We start from the raw sequence: 18,491 nt of genomic DNA on the forward strand, positions 1-18,491 counted from the left end.
ACTTTTCTTCCTTGGTCAAACCTATCACAGACATGACCAGTAAAGAGAATGATCCACTCCATTGGTCACCTACTGCCATTAAGGCCTTTGATAGTCTTAAGACTGCCTTTGCTGCCACTCCAGTTCTGGCTCATCCTAAACCTGTCCTGCCTTTCGTTCATGAGGTTGATGAGTCTCAAACTGGAGTAGGTGCCCTCTTGTCTCAACGTCCTATGCCTGACGGTTCCTTGCATCTGTGGGGTTTCTTCTCTAAGAAATGGTCTCCAGCGGAGTGCAATTATGAAATTGGCGACAGGGAATTACTGGCCATAATTTTGGCACTCAAGGAATGGAGGCATCTTCTCGAGGGTACTAGCGTACCAGTGCTCATTCTTACTGACCAAAACTTATCTCTGAAGCAAAACATTTGCCGCCCCGACAGGCCAGATGGGCTCTATTTTTGTCTTGGTTTAATTATGTGGTCTCCTACCTGCCTGGTAGTAAGAATGTTAGGGCTGATGCCCTCTCTCGACAATTTTTGCCTCTGTCCAAGGAGGAGTCTGTACCTACTCCTGTTATACCTCCTGACCATATTTTGGCTACCATACGTACTAATTTGACTTCTCCCTTGGGGGAGGAGATACTGGCTGCACAAACCAATGCACCTCCTGAGAAACGTACTAGTGTTTTGTTCCTGAGAATCTTCTAACTAAACTTTTTCAAACTTACCACTATCCTAAAGCAGCAGGTCACCCAGGCAAGAACCAAATGATTTGGTAGACAATTCTGGTAGCCAGGTCTTCGTTCTGATGTTGCTGCGTATGTTGCCTCCTACTCAGTTTGTGCACAGAATAAGACTCCTCAACGTCTTCCTGTGGGTCTCCTTCAACTATTGCTAATGGTGAGCATCCTTGGACACATCTTTCCATGGACTTTATTGTCGAGCTCCCTGTTTCCAATGGCAATACTGTTATCCTTATAGTAGTTGACCGCTTTTCTAAAATGTCACATTGCATTCCCTTGAAGAGGCTACCTACCGCTCAGGAGCTTGCTTCAATTTTTGCCCGGGAGGTCTTCCGTTTACATGGGTTACCCAAGGAGATAATATCGGACCAGGGTAGCCAGTTTGTCTCCAGATTTTGGCGTTTCTTTTGTGCTCAAATGGGAATCCAGCTTTCCTTCTCCTCCGCATATCACCCTCAATCCAATGGGGCTGCGTAACGGTCTAATCAAGCTCTGGAACAGTTCCTCCGTTGCTATGTTTCAGATCACCACAATAATTGGTCTGAACCGTTACCTTGGGCAGAGTTTGCTCGTAATAGTACTATTACTGCTATTAATGCTTCCTCCAAGTTATCCCTGTTCATGGCGAATTATGTGTTTCAACCATTCTTGTTGCCCGATTCATTCATGTCTTAGGGTAATCCGGCTTTGGAGGAGCATCTCCGGCAACTCCGTTCCACGTGGGTGCAGAGTCAGGATTGCCTTCATCGTTTTATGAAGCGCAAAAAATTCCAGGCTGATAGTAGGCGTCTGCCTGTGCCTTCCTACCAGGTTGGTGACAGGGTTTGGCTGTCATCCCGCAACTTGAACCTTCCGGTGCCTTCCAATAAACTTGCTCCCCGTTATGTTGGTCCTTTTCGAATACTCCGACGGGTCAATCCTGTGGCCTATGCTGGTGACCTTCCTCCTGCAATGCGCATCTCCAATGTTTTTCATGTCTCCCTCTTGAAACCATTGGTTTGTTATAGGTTTACCACTGTGTTGCCTCGTCCCCGTCCTATCTTTGTTGACAACCATGAAGAATAGGAAGTCAGCAGCATTATTGACTCTCATATGTCCAGGGGCCGCGTACACAGTATTTGGTTCACTGGAGGGGTTACGGTCCGGAGGAGCTTTCATGGGTTCCCTCCTCTGATGTTCATGATCCCGCCCTCCTCCGTGCCTTCCATGCCCGTTTCCCCAATAAGCCTTTTGTCCTCCCGTGGGGGAGGGGTAGTTGAGGGGAGGGTACTGTTGGGGTTTTTTCCTGCTTTGTTTGCCATGTGCTGCTGGCAGCCATTTTACTCACACCTCTTGCTGACTCTGGTGCATAGTGTGTGATGCTGCTCATTTCCTGCATGCCCTTTTATGGCCAGACTGGTGTACATCATCCATGTGAGACAGGTTGCAGTCTCAGAATTGTGATGTCATCAGTTATTTAAAGGGCCTCTGTTCAGTATGCTTTGCCTTTGCGTTGTCTCGGACCTGTTTGTGAGAGTTCCTGTGTATTACCTACCTGTCTGACGTCCCTCCTGGTTCCTGATCCCTGGCTTGTTCCTGACTCTGCTGTTCTCCTTGTTCCTGATTCCCGGCTCGTCTGACTATTCACTTTGGCTCCTGACTCGGCTCGCCTGACTACCAGCTCTGGTTTTGACTCCTGGCTTGTTATTTGACTTGTGGACTTTTTTTATTATTTTTTGCTATTAATAAAGGTGTGATTATTTTTGCACTTCTCGTCTCAGTCTGATTCCTGGCACTCATGTACTCTTGCCACTTACATGAAAGAAAAGAACCTAATATGCATAGCATGTCCTGTGGGGCAAAACTAATGATCAGGATCACTGATGGAGACTCCTGTTTGATTCGACAATCATTCTTGGGAGGAGGACAATAGGCTAAGCGAAAGTTGCATGGACACACTAAGGCCCTATCATTTGAACCTGTGGATCCTTGAACCTGCACGAGAAGCTGGCAGTTTGTGCTGCAAAAGATAAGTCATCAGATCTACAACCATTTGGCAACTAAGTGATTGAAGATCTCCTGAAGGAGAGACCACTCTCCTGGATAAATAGACTAAAGGCAGAGAAAATCTACTTCCCACGCATCAGTTCTTTCTGCCCAGGACACTATACGGGACACTTCCTGAATCGATAGAGGACTGCAGAAGCACTTCTTTTGAAGGGTAAATGGCTGAAGAGCTAATAAAAAGAAATATCACTTGGAGTTGCATACGTTTATAGGTAACCTCGTCTCCAGAGGTGACCTACACATTGTGTCCTTCGAGACCTACAGAAAGAACCCCCGGGCCAGAAGACTGGGCTGATATGGACACAGTAGCCCAAGAAAAAAGTGAAAAATTAAAAGTTATATCCCTTAAAGAAAATTTAAGAAAAAAAACCCATGAAAAGCTGCTTCCACTTTGGAGCTCAACTTAAATCTTTGTCATGTTGGATCAAATAAATCAAAGTAGGACAAAGGTTAGATACCTACGAAATAATGCACCAGACCACTTCTGCATAAAAAAATAAGAAAAAGTTAAACATAAGTTTAAAGACTAGCTGTAAAGTGAAAAAAACAGCATTAACAGTTGGATTCAAACCCTAGATCCTCCGCTTGTAAAGGTATCTACATATTATGATTAACATAGTCTGTGTGTAACCTTGTATCAGAAAGAGGATATGTATACGTAACACTACATATCTGCATATATTGAAATATAATAAATAACCAATGTACCTAAAATACCTGTAATTTGCTAATTTGATAATGTGTTTGAAGACTAGTGATGCGTGATGGTGCATACATTAAAAAAAACAGAGTGTAATAATGTTCCTGAAAATAAACATGTCATGCATATAACTGGCATACAGCCTAATAAAATGCATGTGTTTAGCATCCAAGATACACATAAGCATGTTCTGACAATACATAAGCTATACTGCCATGGTATTCATGTGTTCCTGTATCATTCATAGTGCTGGAATCTGCTCTTTGTTTCTTTCTGAATGATCTTTCCCAGGGATAATGGGTCTTACATTTATCTGAGTTCCCATAAAATAATCCTTCAGCAGTTAGCTGGAGCACCTCTATCTTCAACCTCACTCCTGTGAAGCCAAGAACAAAACTAAAGTGAGGAGAGATGGGAGTTGGGATTGATTAAAGCTTGTGTGAGTTCTTGGCCTCCTCCTAGTGGCAGGAATTATTTCACATGCTATAGTAAAAACAGAACTGAAGCAAGCAGGAAGGGGGTTCTTCAGACATTTTGAAAATGTTAACCAAACCCAAAGTAATTTTGCACAACATAGTTTAATTGGCTTTCATTGTATAGAGTATAATAAATATCTACTTACAGGAAATACAGCCATAAATCATCCAACAAATCATGCAAAGAAGGAAAAACAAGTATCCCATGAAATAGCGATGGTTTCCTGCACCTACAGAAACAAATAAACAAAAAAATAATAGTGAAAACCTGTTTTATTAGAACGGTTCACATTTTAGCATGTCTAGTATAAGTTTACAGCATGGAACCAATTTAAAAATTATGTCAAGGTCTTGCTACAAAAATATGGTGTTAAAAACCAAGATGCTAAAATGTTCCAAAAGTACTACCCTAGAACAGCACAAACTAATGCACACAAGTAACTGTTCCACGCAATTATAAGCCTATAAAACGCACGTTTATTAATGTAGGCCACCAAAGAAAAACTAAATTTATGCTTACTTGATAAATTACTTTCTTTTACGATATGACGAGTCCACGGATTTTATCCTTACTTGTGGAATATTAACCTCCTGCTAACAGGAAGTGGCAAAGAGCACCACAACAGAGCTGTGTATATATAGCTCCTCCCTTCCCCTCCACCTCCAGTCATTCGGCCGAAGGTTATAGGAAGAGAAAAGGAAAGGTTAAAAGTTGCAGAGGTGACTGAAGTTTACAAAAAATAAAATAAATCTGTCTTAAAATAACAGGGTGGGCCGTGGACTCGTCATATCGTAAAAGAAAGTAATTTATCAGGTAAGCATAAATTTAGTGTGAAGGGACGACCAAGTCGCAGCCTTACAAATCTGTTCAACAGATGCATCGTTTTTAAAAGCCCATGTGGAAGCCACAGCCCTAGTAGAATGAGCCGTAATTCTTTCAGGAGGCTGCTGTCCAGCAGTCTCATATGCCAGGCGGATGATACTTCTCAACCAAAAAGAAAGAGGTAGCCGTAGCTTTCTGACCCCTACGCTTTCCAGAATAAACAATGAATAATGAAGATGATTGACTTAAATCCTTAGTTGCCTGTAAGTAAAACTTTAAGGCACGGACCACATCCAAGTTATGTAACAGACGCTCCTTCTTAGAAGGATTAGGACACAAAGAAGGAACAACAATTTCCTGATTAATATTCTTATTCGAAACAACCTTAGGAAGAAAACCAGGTTTGGTACGTAAAACCACCTTATCAGAATGAAATATGAGATAAGGCGAATCACACTGTAAAGCTGAAAGCTCAGAAACTCTTTGAGCAGAAGAAATAGCAACCAAAAACAGAACTTTCCACGATAATAGTTTAATATCTATGGAATGCATAGGTTCAAACTGAACCCCTTGCAGAACTCGAAGATCTAAATTCAAACTCCAAGGAGGAGTAATAGGTCTAAATACAGGCTTAATTATAGATAGAGCCTGACAAAAAGACTGAACATCTGATACATTTGCCAAACGTTTGTGAAACAGAATTGACAAAGCTGAAATTTGTCCCTTTAAGGAGCTTGCTGATGACCCTTTCTCCAATCCTTCTTGGAGAAAAGACAAAATCCTAGGAATCCTAATTTTACTCCATGAGTAACCCTTGGATTCACACCAATAAAGATATTTACGCCATATCTTATGATATATTTTTCTAGTGACAGGCTTTCTAGCCTGTATCAAAGTATTAATAACTGAATCAGAGAATCCTCGCTTTGATAAAAACACAATTTATGCTTACCTGATAAATTTATTTCTCTTGTGGTGTATCCAGTCCACGGATCATCCATTACTTGTGGGATATTCTCCTTCCCAACAGGAAGTTGCAAGAGGACACCCACAGCAGAGCTGCTATATAGCTCCTCCCCTAACTGCCATATCCAGTCATTCGACCGAAACAAGCCGAGAAAGGAGAAACCATAGGGTGCAGTGGTGACTGTAGTTTAATCTAAAATTTTGACCTGCCTTAAAATGACAGGGCGGGCCGTGGACTGGATACACCACAAGAGAAATAAATTTATCAGGTAAGCATAAATTGTGTTTTCTCTTGTAAGGTGTATCCAGTCCACGGATCATCCATTACTTGTGGGATACCAATACCAAAGCTAAAGTACACGGATGAAGGGAGGGACAAGGCAGGTACTTAAACGGAAGGTACCACTGCCTGTAAAACCTTTCTCCCAAAAATAGCCTCCGAAGAAGCAAAAGAATCAAATTTGTAGAATTTGGAAAAAGTATGAAGCGAAGACCAAGTCGCTGCCTTGCAAATCTGTTCAACAGAAGCCTCATTTTTAAAGGCCCAAGTGGAAGCCACAGCTCTAGTAGAATGAGCTGTAATCCTTTTAGGAGGCTGCTGTCCAGCAGTCTCATAGGCTAAGCGGATTATGCTTCTTAGCCAAAAAGAAAGAGAGGTTGCTGAAGCCTTTTGACCTCTCCTCTGTCCAGAGTAAACAACAAACAAAGCAGATGTTTGACGAAAATCTTTAGTAGCTTGTAAGTAAAACTTTAAAGCACGAACCACGTCCAGATTATGTAAAAGACGTTCCTTCTTTGAAGAAGGATTAGGACACAATGATGGAACAACAATCTCTTGATTGATATTCTTAGTAGATACCACCTTAGGCAAAAACCCAGGTTTTGTACACAGAACTACCTTATCTGTATGGAAGATTAGATAAGGAGAGTCACATTGTAAAGCAGATAACTCTGAGACTCTACGAGCCGAGGAAATAGCCATCAAAAAAAGAACTTTCCAAGATAAAAGTTTGATATCTATGGAATGAAGAGGTTCAAACGGAATCCCTTGAAGAACTTTAAGAACCAAATTTAGGCTCCATGGGGGAGCAACAGGTTTAAACGCAGGCTTGATTCTAACCAACGCCTGACAAAACGCCTGAACGTCTGGAACATCCGCCAGACGCTTGTGCAAAAGAATAGACGGTGCAGAGATCTGTCCCTTCAAAGAACTAGCTGATAATCCTTTTTCCAAACCCTCTTGGAGAAAAGATAATATCCTGGGAATCCTAACCTTACTCCATGAGTAACTTTTGGATTCACACCAATAAAGATATTTACGCCATATCTTATGGTAGATTTTCCTGGTGACAGGCTTTCGTGCCTGTATTAAAGGTATCAATGACTGACTCGGAGAAGCCACGCTTTGATAAAATCAAGCGTTCAATCTCCAGGCAGTCAGTCTCAGAGAAATTAGATTTGGATGATTGAAAGGACCTTGTAGTAGAAGGTCTCGTCTCAAAGGCAGAGTCCAAGGTGGAAAGGATGACATGTCCACTAGGTCTGCATACCAGGTCCTGCGTGGCCACGCAGGCGCTATCAAGATCACTGATGCTCTCTCCTGCTTGATTTTGGCAATCAGTCGAGGGAGCAGAGGAAACTGTGGAAACACGTAAGCCAGGTTGAAAGACCAAGGCGCTGCTAGAGCATCTATCAGCGTCGCTTCCGGGTCCCTGGACCTGGATCCGTAATAAGGAAGCTTGGCGTTCTGGCGAGACGCCATGAGATCCAGTTCTGGTTTGCCCCAACGATGAATCAATTGAGCAAACACCTCCGGATGGAGTTCCCACTCCCCCGGATGAAAAGTCTGACGACTTAGAAAATCCGCCTCCCAGTTCTCTACACCTGGGATATGGATCGCTGAAAGGTGGCAAGAGTGACTCTCTGCCCAGCAAATTATTTTGGAGACTTCTAACATCGCTAGGGAACTCCTTGTTCCCCCTTGATGGTTGATGTAAGCCACAGTCGTGATGTTGTCCGACTGAAATCTGATGAACCTCAGGGTTGTTAACTGAGGCCAGGCTTGAAGAGCATTGAATATTGCCCTCAATTCCAGAATATTTATTGGGAGGAGTTTCTCCTCCTGAGCCCACGATAGAAGGCTGGCATCTGTCATTACAATTGTCCAATCTGGCCTGCGAAAGGTCATACCTTTGGACAGATGGACCCGAGATAGCCACCAGAGAAGAGAATCTCTGGTCTCTTGATCCAGATTTAGTAGAGGGGACAAATCTGAGTAATCCCCATTCCACTGACTGAGCATGCATAGTTGCAGCGGTCTGAGATGTAGGCGCGCAAACGGTACTATGTCCATTGCCGCTACCATTAAGCCGATTACTTCCATGCACTGAGCCACCGAAGGGCGCGGAATAGAATGGAGAACACGGCAAGAATTTAGAAGTTTTGATAAGCTGGACTCCGTCAGGTAAATTTTCATTTCTACAGAATCTATAAGAGTCCCTAAGAAGGAGACTCTTGTGAGTGGGGATAGAGAACTCTTTTCCTCGTTCACTTTCCACCCATGCGACCTCAGAAATGCCAGAACTATGTCAGTATGGGACTTGGCAATTTGGAAGTTTGACGCCTGTATCAGGATGTCGTCTAGATAAGGGGCCACTGCTATGCCCCGCGGCCTTAGGACCGCCAGAAGCGACCCCAGAACCTTTGTAAAAATCCTTGGGGCTGTAGCTAACCCGAAGGGAAGAGCCACAAACTGGTAATGCCTGTCCAGAAAGGCAAACCTTAGGAACCGATGATGATGATCTTTGTGTATCGGAATGTGAAGGTAAGCATCCTTTAAATCCACGGTAGTCATATATTGACCCTCCTGGATCATGGGTAGGATGGTCCGAATAGTTTCCATTTCGAATGATGGAACTCTGAGGAATTTGTTTAAGATCTTTAGATCCAAGATTGGTCTGAAGGTTCCCTCTTTTTTTGGGAACCACAAACAGATTTGAGTAAAATCCCTGTCCCTGCTTTGGAAGTGGATGGATCACTCCCATAACTAGAAGGTCTTGCACACAGTGTAAGAATGCCTCTTTCTTTATCTGGTTCACAGATAATCGTGAAAGGTGAAATCTCCCTTGTGGAGGGGAAGCCTTGAAGTCCAGAAGATACCCCTGAGATATAATCTCCAATGCCCAGGGATCCTGAACATCTCTTGCCCACGCCTGGGCGAAGAGAGAAAGTCTGCCCCCTACTAGATCCGTTACCAGATAGGGGGCCGTTCCTTCATGCTGTCGTAGAGGCAGCAGCAGGCTTTTTGGCCTGCTTGCCTTTGTTCCAGGACTGGTTAGGTTTCCAGGCCGTCTTGGACTGAGCAAAAGTTCCCTCTTGTTTTGTAGTAGAGGAAGTTGATGCTGCACTTGCTTTGAAGTTTCGAAAGGCACGAAAATTATACTGTTTGGCCCTTGATTTAGACCTGTCCTGAGGAAGGGCATGACCTTTACCTCCAGTAATGTCAGCAATAATTTCCTTCAAACCAGGCCCGAATAGGGTCTGTCCCTTGAAGGGAATGTTAAGTAGTTTAGACTTTGAAGTCACGTCAGCTGACCAAGATTTAAGCCATAGCGCCCTACGCGCCTGGATGGCAAATCCAGAATTCTTAGCCGTTAGTTTAGTCAAATGAACAATGGCATCAGAAACAAAAGAATTAGCTAGCTTAAGTGCTCTAAGCTTGTTAAATATGTCATCCAATGGAGTCGTTGCCTGTAAAGCCTCTTCCGGAGACTCAAACCAGAACGCCGCAGCAGCAGTGACAGGAGCAATGCATGCAAGGGGCTGCAGGATAAAACCTTGTTGAATAAACATTTTCTTAAGGTAACCCTCTAACTTTTTATCCATAGGATCTGAAAAAGCACAACTGTCCTCGACAGGGATAGTAGTACGCTTTGCTAAAGTAGAAACTGCTCCCTCCACCTTAGGGACCGTCTGCCATAAGTCCCGTGTGGTGGCGTCTATGGGAAACATTTTTCTAAAAATAGGAGGGGGGGAAAACGGCACACCGGGTCTATCCCACTCTTTATTAATGATTTCTGTAAACCTTTTAGGTATTGGAAAAACCTCAGTACACACCGGCACTGCAAAGTATTTATCCAGTCTACACAATTTCTCTGGCACTGCAATTGTGTCACAGTCATTCAGAGCAGCTAAAACCTCCCTAAGCAACACACGGAGGTTCTCAAGCTTAAATTTAAAAGTAGAAATATCAGAATCAGGTTTCCCTGAGTCAGAGATATCACCCACAGACTGAAGCTCTCCTTCCTCAGCTTCTGCATATTGTTAGGCAGTATCAGACATGGGCCTTAAAGCGTCTGTATGCTCTGTATTACACCTAACACCAGAGCTATCTCGCTTTCCTCTAAATTCAGGCAGCCTGGCTAATACCGCTGACAGTGTATTATCCATGACTGCCGCCATGTCTTGTAAAGTAATTGCTATGGGGGTCCTTGATGTACTTGGCGCCATTTGAGCGCGAGTCCCTTGAGCAGGAGTCAAAGGGTCTGACACGTGGGGAGAATTAGTCGGCATAACTTCCCCCTCGACAGAATCCTCTGGTGATAAATTTTTTAAAGACAAAAGCTGATCTTTATTGTTTAAAGTGAAATCAATACATTTAGTACACATTCTCATATAGGGTTCCACCATGGCTTTTAAACATAATGAACAAGGAGTTTCCTCTATGTCAGACATGTTTATACAGACTAGCAATGAGACTAGCAAGCTTGGAAAACACTTTAAATCAAGTTAACAAGCATACAGTATATAAAAAACGGCACTGTGCCTTTAAGAGAAACAAATGTCAAAATTTGAAAAACAGTGAAAAAAAGGCAGTAAATCAAACGAAATTTTTACAGTGTATGTAACAGGTTAGCAGAGCATTGCACCCACTTGCAAATGGATGATTAACCCCTTAATGCAAAAAACGGATCAAAAAAATGAAATAAACGTTTTTTAAACAGTCACAACAACTGCCACAGCTCAGCTGTGGCCCTACCTTCCTCAATAAACGACTTTTGAAGCCTTTAGAGCCCTTAAGAGATGTCCTATAGCATGCAGGGGACTGCTGAGGGAAGCTGAATGTCTCTGTCTGTAATTTTAACTGCGCAAAAAAGCGCTAAAATAGGCCCCTCCCACTCATACTACAACAGTGGAAAGCCTCAGGAATCTGTTTCTAGGCAAAAATTAAGCCAGCAATGTGGAAAAAACTAGGCCCCAATAATGTTTTATCACCAAAGCATATATAAAAACGATTAAACATGCCAGCAAACGTTTTATATTGCCATTTTATAAGAGTATATATCTCTGATAATAAGCCTGATACAAGTCGCTATTAAATCACTGTATTTAGGCTTAACTTACATTAATCCGGTATCAGCAGCATTTTCCAGTCCCTAGAAAAACTTAAAACTGCACATACCTTATAGCAGGATAACCTGCACGCCATTCTCCCTCTGAAGTTACCTCACTCCTCAGACATATGTGAGAACAGCAGTGGATCTTAGTTACAAGCTGCTAAGATCATAGAAAATGCAGGCAGATTCTTCTTCTAAATACTGCCTGAGATAAAATAGTACAACTCCAGTACTATTTGAAAATAAACTTTTGATTGAAGAAAAAACTAACTATATTTTACCACTCTCCTCTTACTACCTCCATCTTTGTTGAGAGTTGCAAGAGAATGACTGGGTATGGCAGTTAGGGGAGGAGCTATATAGCAGCTCTGCTGTGGGTGTCCTCTTGCAACTTCCTGTTGGGAAGGAGAATATCCCACAAGTAATGGATGATCCGTGGACTGGATACACCTTACAAGAGAAATCAAGCGTTCAATCTCCATGCAGTCAGTTGCAGAGAAATTAGATTTGGATGTTGGAAAGGACCTTGAATAAGAAGGTCCTGTCTCAACGGAAGTTTCCACGGTGGCAGAGAGGACATGTCCACTAGATACGCATACCAAGTCCTGCGTGGCCAAGCAGGCGCTATCAGGATCACTGAAGCTCTCTCACGCTTGGGAGGAAAGGAATGGCGCAAACACATAAGCTAGGCTGAACAAACAAGGAACTGCCAAGGCATCTATCAGTTCGGCCTGAGGATCCCTTGACCGGGATACGTATCTTGGAAGCTTGGCATTCTGACGAGATGCCATCAAATCCAACTCAGGTCTGCCCCATCTGAGAATCAATGAGGCAAATACCTCCGGGTGAAGTTCCCACTCCGCAGATGAATAGTCTATCGACTTAGAATGGAATCTGATGAATTTGGCCGTAGCCAACTGAGGCCACGCCTGAAGCGCATTGAATATTGCCCTCAGTTCCAAAATATTGATTGGAAGTAGAGACTCCACTTAAGCCCAAACACCCTGAACTGCAAACTGCACCCCAGCCCAGAAGGCTGGCATCTGTTGACACTATCACCCACGAGGGTCTGCGGAAACAAGTCCCCTGGACAGATTATCCGGCGACAACCACCAAAGAAGAGAGTTTCTGGTCTCTTGATATAGAATTATCTTTGGAGATAAATCCGCATAATCCCCATTCCACTGACCGAGCATGCACAGTTGCAGAGGTCTGAGACGAAAGCGAGCAAACGGAACGATGTCCATTGCCGCTACCATTAATCCGATTACCTCCATACACTGAGCCACTGATGGCCGAGGAATGGACTGAAGTGCTCGGCAAGTATTCAAAATCTCTGATTTTCTGACCTCTGTCAGAAATACTTTCATGGCTACCGAGTCTATCAGAGTTTCCAAGAAAGGAACCCTTGTCTGTGGAACAAGTGAACTTTTCTCTATGTTCACCTTCCAGCCGTGAACAACACTGTGTCCGTGTGAGATTTTGTCAGATGATATGTTGACGCCTGAATCAGAATATCGTCCAGATAAGGCGCCACTGCTATCCCTTGCGGTCTGATAACCGCTAAAAAAGAGACCCTAGAACTTTTGTGAAGATTCTGGGTGCTGTAGCCAACCTGAAAGGAAGAGCCAAGAACTGATAATGTTTGTCCAAGAAGGCAAACCTTAGAAACTGATGATGATCTTTGTGGATTGGAATATGAAGGTAAGAATCCTTCAAATCCACAGTAGTCATATATTGACCCTCCTGAACCATTGGCAAAATCGTTCGAATTGTCTCCATCTTGAATGATGGAACTCTTAGAAATTTGTTTAGACACTTGAGGTCCAAAATGGGTCTGAACGTTCCCTCTTTTTTGGGGACCACAAATAGGTTTAAGTAAAACCACTGTCCCTGTTCCAATTTTGGAACAGGACAGATTACTCCCATAGTAAAAAGGTATTTTACACAGCGTAAGAACGCCTCTCTCTTTATCTGGTTTGCAGATAATTTTGAAAGATGAAATCTCCCTCTTGGGAGAAAATCCTTGAATTCCAATTGATAACCGTGGGTCACTATTTATAGTGCCCAGGAATCCTGAACATCTCTTGCCCAAGCCTGAGCAAACAAAGAGTCTGCCCCCTACTAGATCCGCTCCCAGATCGGGGCCCCCCCCCTTCATGCTGTCTTAGGACCAGCAGTGGGTTTTTTGGATTGTTTACTCTTATTCCAGTTCTGATTGGGTCTCCAGACTGACTTAGATTGGGAAAAATGCCCTTCCTGCTTTGTGGAAGAAGAAGAAGCGGGGGTCCTCCTTTAAAATTCCGAAAGGAACGAAAATTATTCTGTTTACCCATCATTTTAACCGACCTATCCTGAGGTAGGGCATGGCCTTTACCTCCTGTAATATCAGAAATGATCTCCAATTCTGGCCCAAAAAGGGTCTTACCTTTAAAGGAAATAGCTAAAAGCTTATGTTTTGATGACACATCAACAGACCAAGATTTGAGCCACAATGCTCTACGTGCTAAAATAGCAAATCCTGCATTTTTTCCGCTAATTAAGCAATTTGAAAAGCGGCATCAGTAATAAAAGAATTAGCTAGCTTAAGAGCCTTAATTCTATCTTGAATGTCATCTAATGGAGTCTCAACCTTAAGAGACTTTTCTAGAGCCTCAAACCAAAAAGCTGCTGCAGTAGTTACTGGAACAATGCAAGCCGTAGGTTGTAAAAGAAATCCCTGATTAACAAATAATTTCTTTAGTAGACCCTCTAATTTTTTATCCATAGGGTCCTTGAAAGCACAACTATCCTCAATAGGTATAGTAGTACGCTTAGCTAGGGAAGATATAGCTCCCTCTACCATAGGGACCGTTTTCCATGAGTCCCGAATGGTATCTGATAAAGGAAACATTTTCTTAAAATTATGAGAGGGAGAAAACGGTATACCTGGTCTATCCCATTCCTTACTAATAATTTCCGAAATTCTCTTAGGAACCGGAAAAACATCAGTGTAAGTAGGAACTTCCAAATATTTATCCATTTTACACAATTTCTCTGGAGGAATCACAATAGGATCACAATCATCCAGAGTCGCTAAAACCTCCCTAAGCAACAGGCGGAGGTGTTCAAGCTTAAATTTAAATGACATAGCATCCGAATCTGTCTGAGGCAAAACATTCCCTGAATCAGAAATTTCACCCTCAGACAGAAATTCCCTGATCCCTAACTCAGAGCACTGTGAGGGAACATCGGAAATAGCTAATAAAGCATCAGAGGATTCAGTATTTACATTAATACTTGACCTACTGCGTTTACCCTGCAACACTGGTAATTTAGACAATACCTCTGTAAGGGTAGTTGACATAACTGCAGCCATCTCCTGCAGAGTAAAGGAATTAGACGCACTAGAAGTACTAGGCGTCGCTGGTGTGGGCGTTAAAGGTTGTGACACTTGGGGAGAATTGGATGGCATATCCTGATTCTCTTCAGAATCATCCTTAGGCACACTTACTTTATTTAAAATATGCTTTTTACATTGTAAAGCCCTTTCAGTACAAAAGTTACACAATGTTAGAGGGGGTTGCACAACAGCTTCTAAACACATAGAACAATGAGAAACCTCAATGTCAGACATGTTGAACAGACTAGTAATACCACAAAAGTCGTATAAACAATTATTTATAGCATAAAATAAACATTAGAAAAAACGGGTACTGTGCCTTTAAGAAAAAGTGAACAATTTTTCCAAAATGCACAAAAAACGTTAAATTATTCCCAAATTTAACTTAATATCGTTGGTTAATCCAAAAATTACTGCACCCAGAAGCAAAGGCAGAAATAAGGCTTTAGAAGTACTTATATCAACATCTAGTCAAAAGATAGATAAAAATACCCTCTGCACCTCAGAGTACTTCGAATCAAGTTTCCAACCCTTCAGACCAGCTACACAGTCCAGGAGCCACCGAGTTACTGTTTGCTGCTGCTAAGCCTGAAGGAAGTGTGCATCTGAGCTCATGAAAATAGGCTCCGCCCCTTAAGGTAAAAAATCAGAGTAGGCCCAAATAACACCGCATGGAAATGCGGTTTTGCACTAAAGTAGAAATACACACACAATATAACCCTCAAGCATAAAACCAATAAGTTTTAAGTGCCAAAAATAAAAAACATAAAACATTGTTTTTTACATTGTCTCCCATGTCACATAATGCCCAAATATCAACTAATGATAAATAAAATATAGGGACTCCAGTAACACCCCTCTTATTAAAATAGGTTTTACTGCTTACCCATTCCCATACAGGGAAATAATGCCAGCCAGTTCTGATACACCAAGTCTCCTCAGAAAAAAGTAAATTTATGCTTACCTGATAAATAAATTTCTTCTATGGTAAGACGAGTCCACAGATTCATCCTTTACTTGTGGGATATTATCCTCCTGCTAACAGGAAGTGGCAAAGAGCACCACAGCAGAGCTGTCTATATAGCTCCTCCCTTAGCTCCACCCCCCAGTCATTCGACCGAAGGTACAGGAAGGAAAAGGAGAAACTACAAGGTGCAGAGGTGACTGAAGTTTAAATCAAAAAATTATAATCTGTCTTAAAATGACAGGGCGGGCAGTGGACTTGTCTTACCATAGAAGAAATTTATCAGGTAAGCATAAATTTACTTTTCTTCTATAAAAGGTAAGACGAGTCCACGGATTCATCCTTTACTTGTGGGATACAATACCAAAGCTACAGGACACAGATGAACGGAAGGGACAAGACAGATGGTTAAACAGAAGGCACCACTGCTTGAAGAACTTTTCTCCCAAAAATAGCCTCTGAAGAAGCAAAGGTATCAAATTTGTAACATTTGGAAAAGGTATGAAGCGAAGACCAAGTCACAGCCTTACAAATCTGTTCAACAGAAGCATCATTTTTAAAAGCCCATGTGGAAGCCACCGCTCTAGTAGAGTGAGCTGTAATTCTTTCAGGAGGCTGATGTCCAGCAGTCTCGTATGCCAAACGTATGATGCTTTTCAGCCAAAAGGCAAGAGAGGTAGCCGTAGCTTTTTGACCTCTACGTTTTCCAGAATAGACAACAAACAAAGAAGATGTTTGACGGAAATCTTTGGTCGCTTGCAAGTAAAACTTTAAATCACGAACCACGTCCAAGTTGGCAATAGATGCTCCTTCTTAGAGGAAGGATTAGCACACTGAGAAGGAACAACAATTTCCTGATTAATATTCTTATTAGTAACAACCTTAGGAAGGAATCCAGGTTTGGTACGCAAAACCACCTTATCAGCATGAAAAACCAGATAAGACAAATCGCGATGCAATGCTGATAGTTCAGAAACTCTTCGAGCTGAAGAAATAGCAACTAAAAACAGAACTTTCCAAGATAGAAGCTAAATATCTATGGAATGCATAGGTTCAAACGGAACCCCTTTCTAGAACCTTAAGAACTAAATTCAAACTCCATGGCGGAGCAACAGGTTTAAACACAGGCTTGATTCTAACTAAAGCCTGACAGAACGACTGAACGTCTGGAACATCTGCCAGATGTTTGTGCAGTAGAATTGATAAAGCAGATATATGTCCCTTTAAGGAACTAGCTGATAGCCCCTTCTCCAATCCTTCTTGGAGAAAGGACAACATCCTAGGAATCCTGATCTTACTCCATGAGTAGCCTTTGGATTCGCACCAATAAAGATATTTACGCCATATCTTATGATAAATTTTCCTGGTGACAGGCTTTCGAGCCTGAATCAAGGTATCTATGACCGACTCAGAGAACTCCCGCTTGGATAAGATCAAGCGTTCAATCTCCAAGCAGTCAGTCGCAGAGAAAACAGAATTTATGCTTACCTGATAAATTACTTTCTCCAACGGTGTGTCCGGTCCACGGCGTCATCCTTACTTGTGGGATATTCTCTTCCCCAACAGGAAATGGCAAAGAGTCCCAGCAAAGCTGGTCACATGATCCCTCCTAGGCTCCGCCCACCCCAGTCATTCGACCGACGGACAGGAGGAAATATATATAGGAGAAATCATATGATACCGTGGTGACTGTAGTTAGAGAAAATAATTCATCAGACCTGATTAAAAAAACCAGGGCGGGCCGTGGACCGGACACACCGTTGGAGAAAGTAATTTATCAGGTAAGCATAAATTCTGTTTTCTCCAACATAGGTGTGTCCGGTCCACGGCGTCATCCTTACTTGTGGGAACCAATACCAAAGCTTTAGGACACGGATGAAGGGAGGGAGCAAATCAGGTCACCTAAACGGAAGGCACCACAGCTTGCAAAACCTTTCTCCCAAAAATAGCCTCCGAAGAAGCAAAAGTATCAAATTTGTAAAATTTGGCAAAAGTGTGCAGTGAAGACCAAGTCGCTGCCTTACATATCTGGTCAACAGAAGCCTCGTTCTTGAAGGCCCATGTGGAAGCCACAGCCCTAGTGGAGTGAGCTGTGATTCTTTCAGGAGGCTGCCGTCCGGCAGTCTCATAAGCCAATCGGATAATGCTTTTAAGCCAAAAGGAAAGAGAGGTAGAAGTCGCTTTTTGACCTCTCCTTTTACCAGAATAAACAACAAACAAGGAAGATGTTTGTCTGAAATCTTTAGTAGCCTCTAAATAGAATTTTAGAGCACGGACTACGTCCAAATTGTGTAACAAACGTTCCTTCTTTGAAACTGGATTCGGACACAAAGAAGGTACAACTATCTCCTGGTTAATATTTTTGTTGGAAACAACTTTCGGAAGAAAACCAGGCTTAGTACGCAAAACCACCTTATCTGCATGGAACACCAGATAGGGCGGAGAACACTGCAGAGCAGATAACTCTGATACTCTTCTAGCAGAAGAAATTGCAACCAAAAACAAAAAACTTTCCAAGATAATAACTTAATATCTACGGAATGTAAGGGTTCAAACGGAACCCCTTTAAGAACTGAAAGAACTAGATTTAGACTCCAGGGAGGAGTCAAAGGTCTGTAAACAGGCTTGATTCTAACCAGAGCCTGAACAAATGCTTGAACATCTGGCACAGCTGCCAGTCTTTTGTGAAGTAAAACAGATAAAGCAGAGATCTGTCCCTTCAGAGAACTTGCAGATAATCCTTTCTCCAAACCTTCTTGTAGAAAGGATAGAATCTTAGGAATTTTTATCTTGTTCCATGGGAATCCTTTAGATTCACACCAACAGATATATTTTTTCCATATTTTATGGTAAATTTTTCTAGTTACAGGCTTTCTAGCCTGAATCAGAGTATCTATTACAGAATCTGAAAACCCACGCTTTGATAAAATCAAGCGTTCAATCTCCAAGCCGTCAGTTGGAGGGAAACCAGATTCGGATGTTCGAATGGACCTTGAACAAGAAGGTCCTGTCTCA

At 42.4% G+C, this 18,491-nt stretch overlaps 1 protein-coding gene across 1 annotated transcript in view; it reads right to left on the bottom strand.

The window, feature by feature from the left end:
* Positions 1–18,491, bottom strand: part of ZDHHC17 (zinc finger DHHC-type palmitoyltransferase 17) — a 306,091-nt gene that overhangs the window by 75,977 nt on the left and 211,623 nt on the right. The window contains exon 10 of the mRNA XM_053716763.1: positions 4,092–4,175. Within this exon, the coding sequence (XP_053572738.1) occupies positions 4,092–4,175 (84 nt within the window). The remainder of the gene's footprint in view (positions 1–4,091; positions 4,176–18,491) is intronic.

This window comes from Bombina bombina, chromosome 6, assembly GCF_027579735.1.
Source record: "Bombina bombina isolate aBomBom1 chromosome 6, aBomBom1.pri, whole genome shotgun sequence".
In the NCBI taxonomy this organism is placed as follows: domain Eukaryota; kingdom Metazoa; phylum Chordata; class Amphibia; order Anura; family Bombinatoridae; genus Bombina; species Bombina bombina.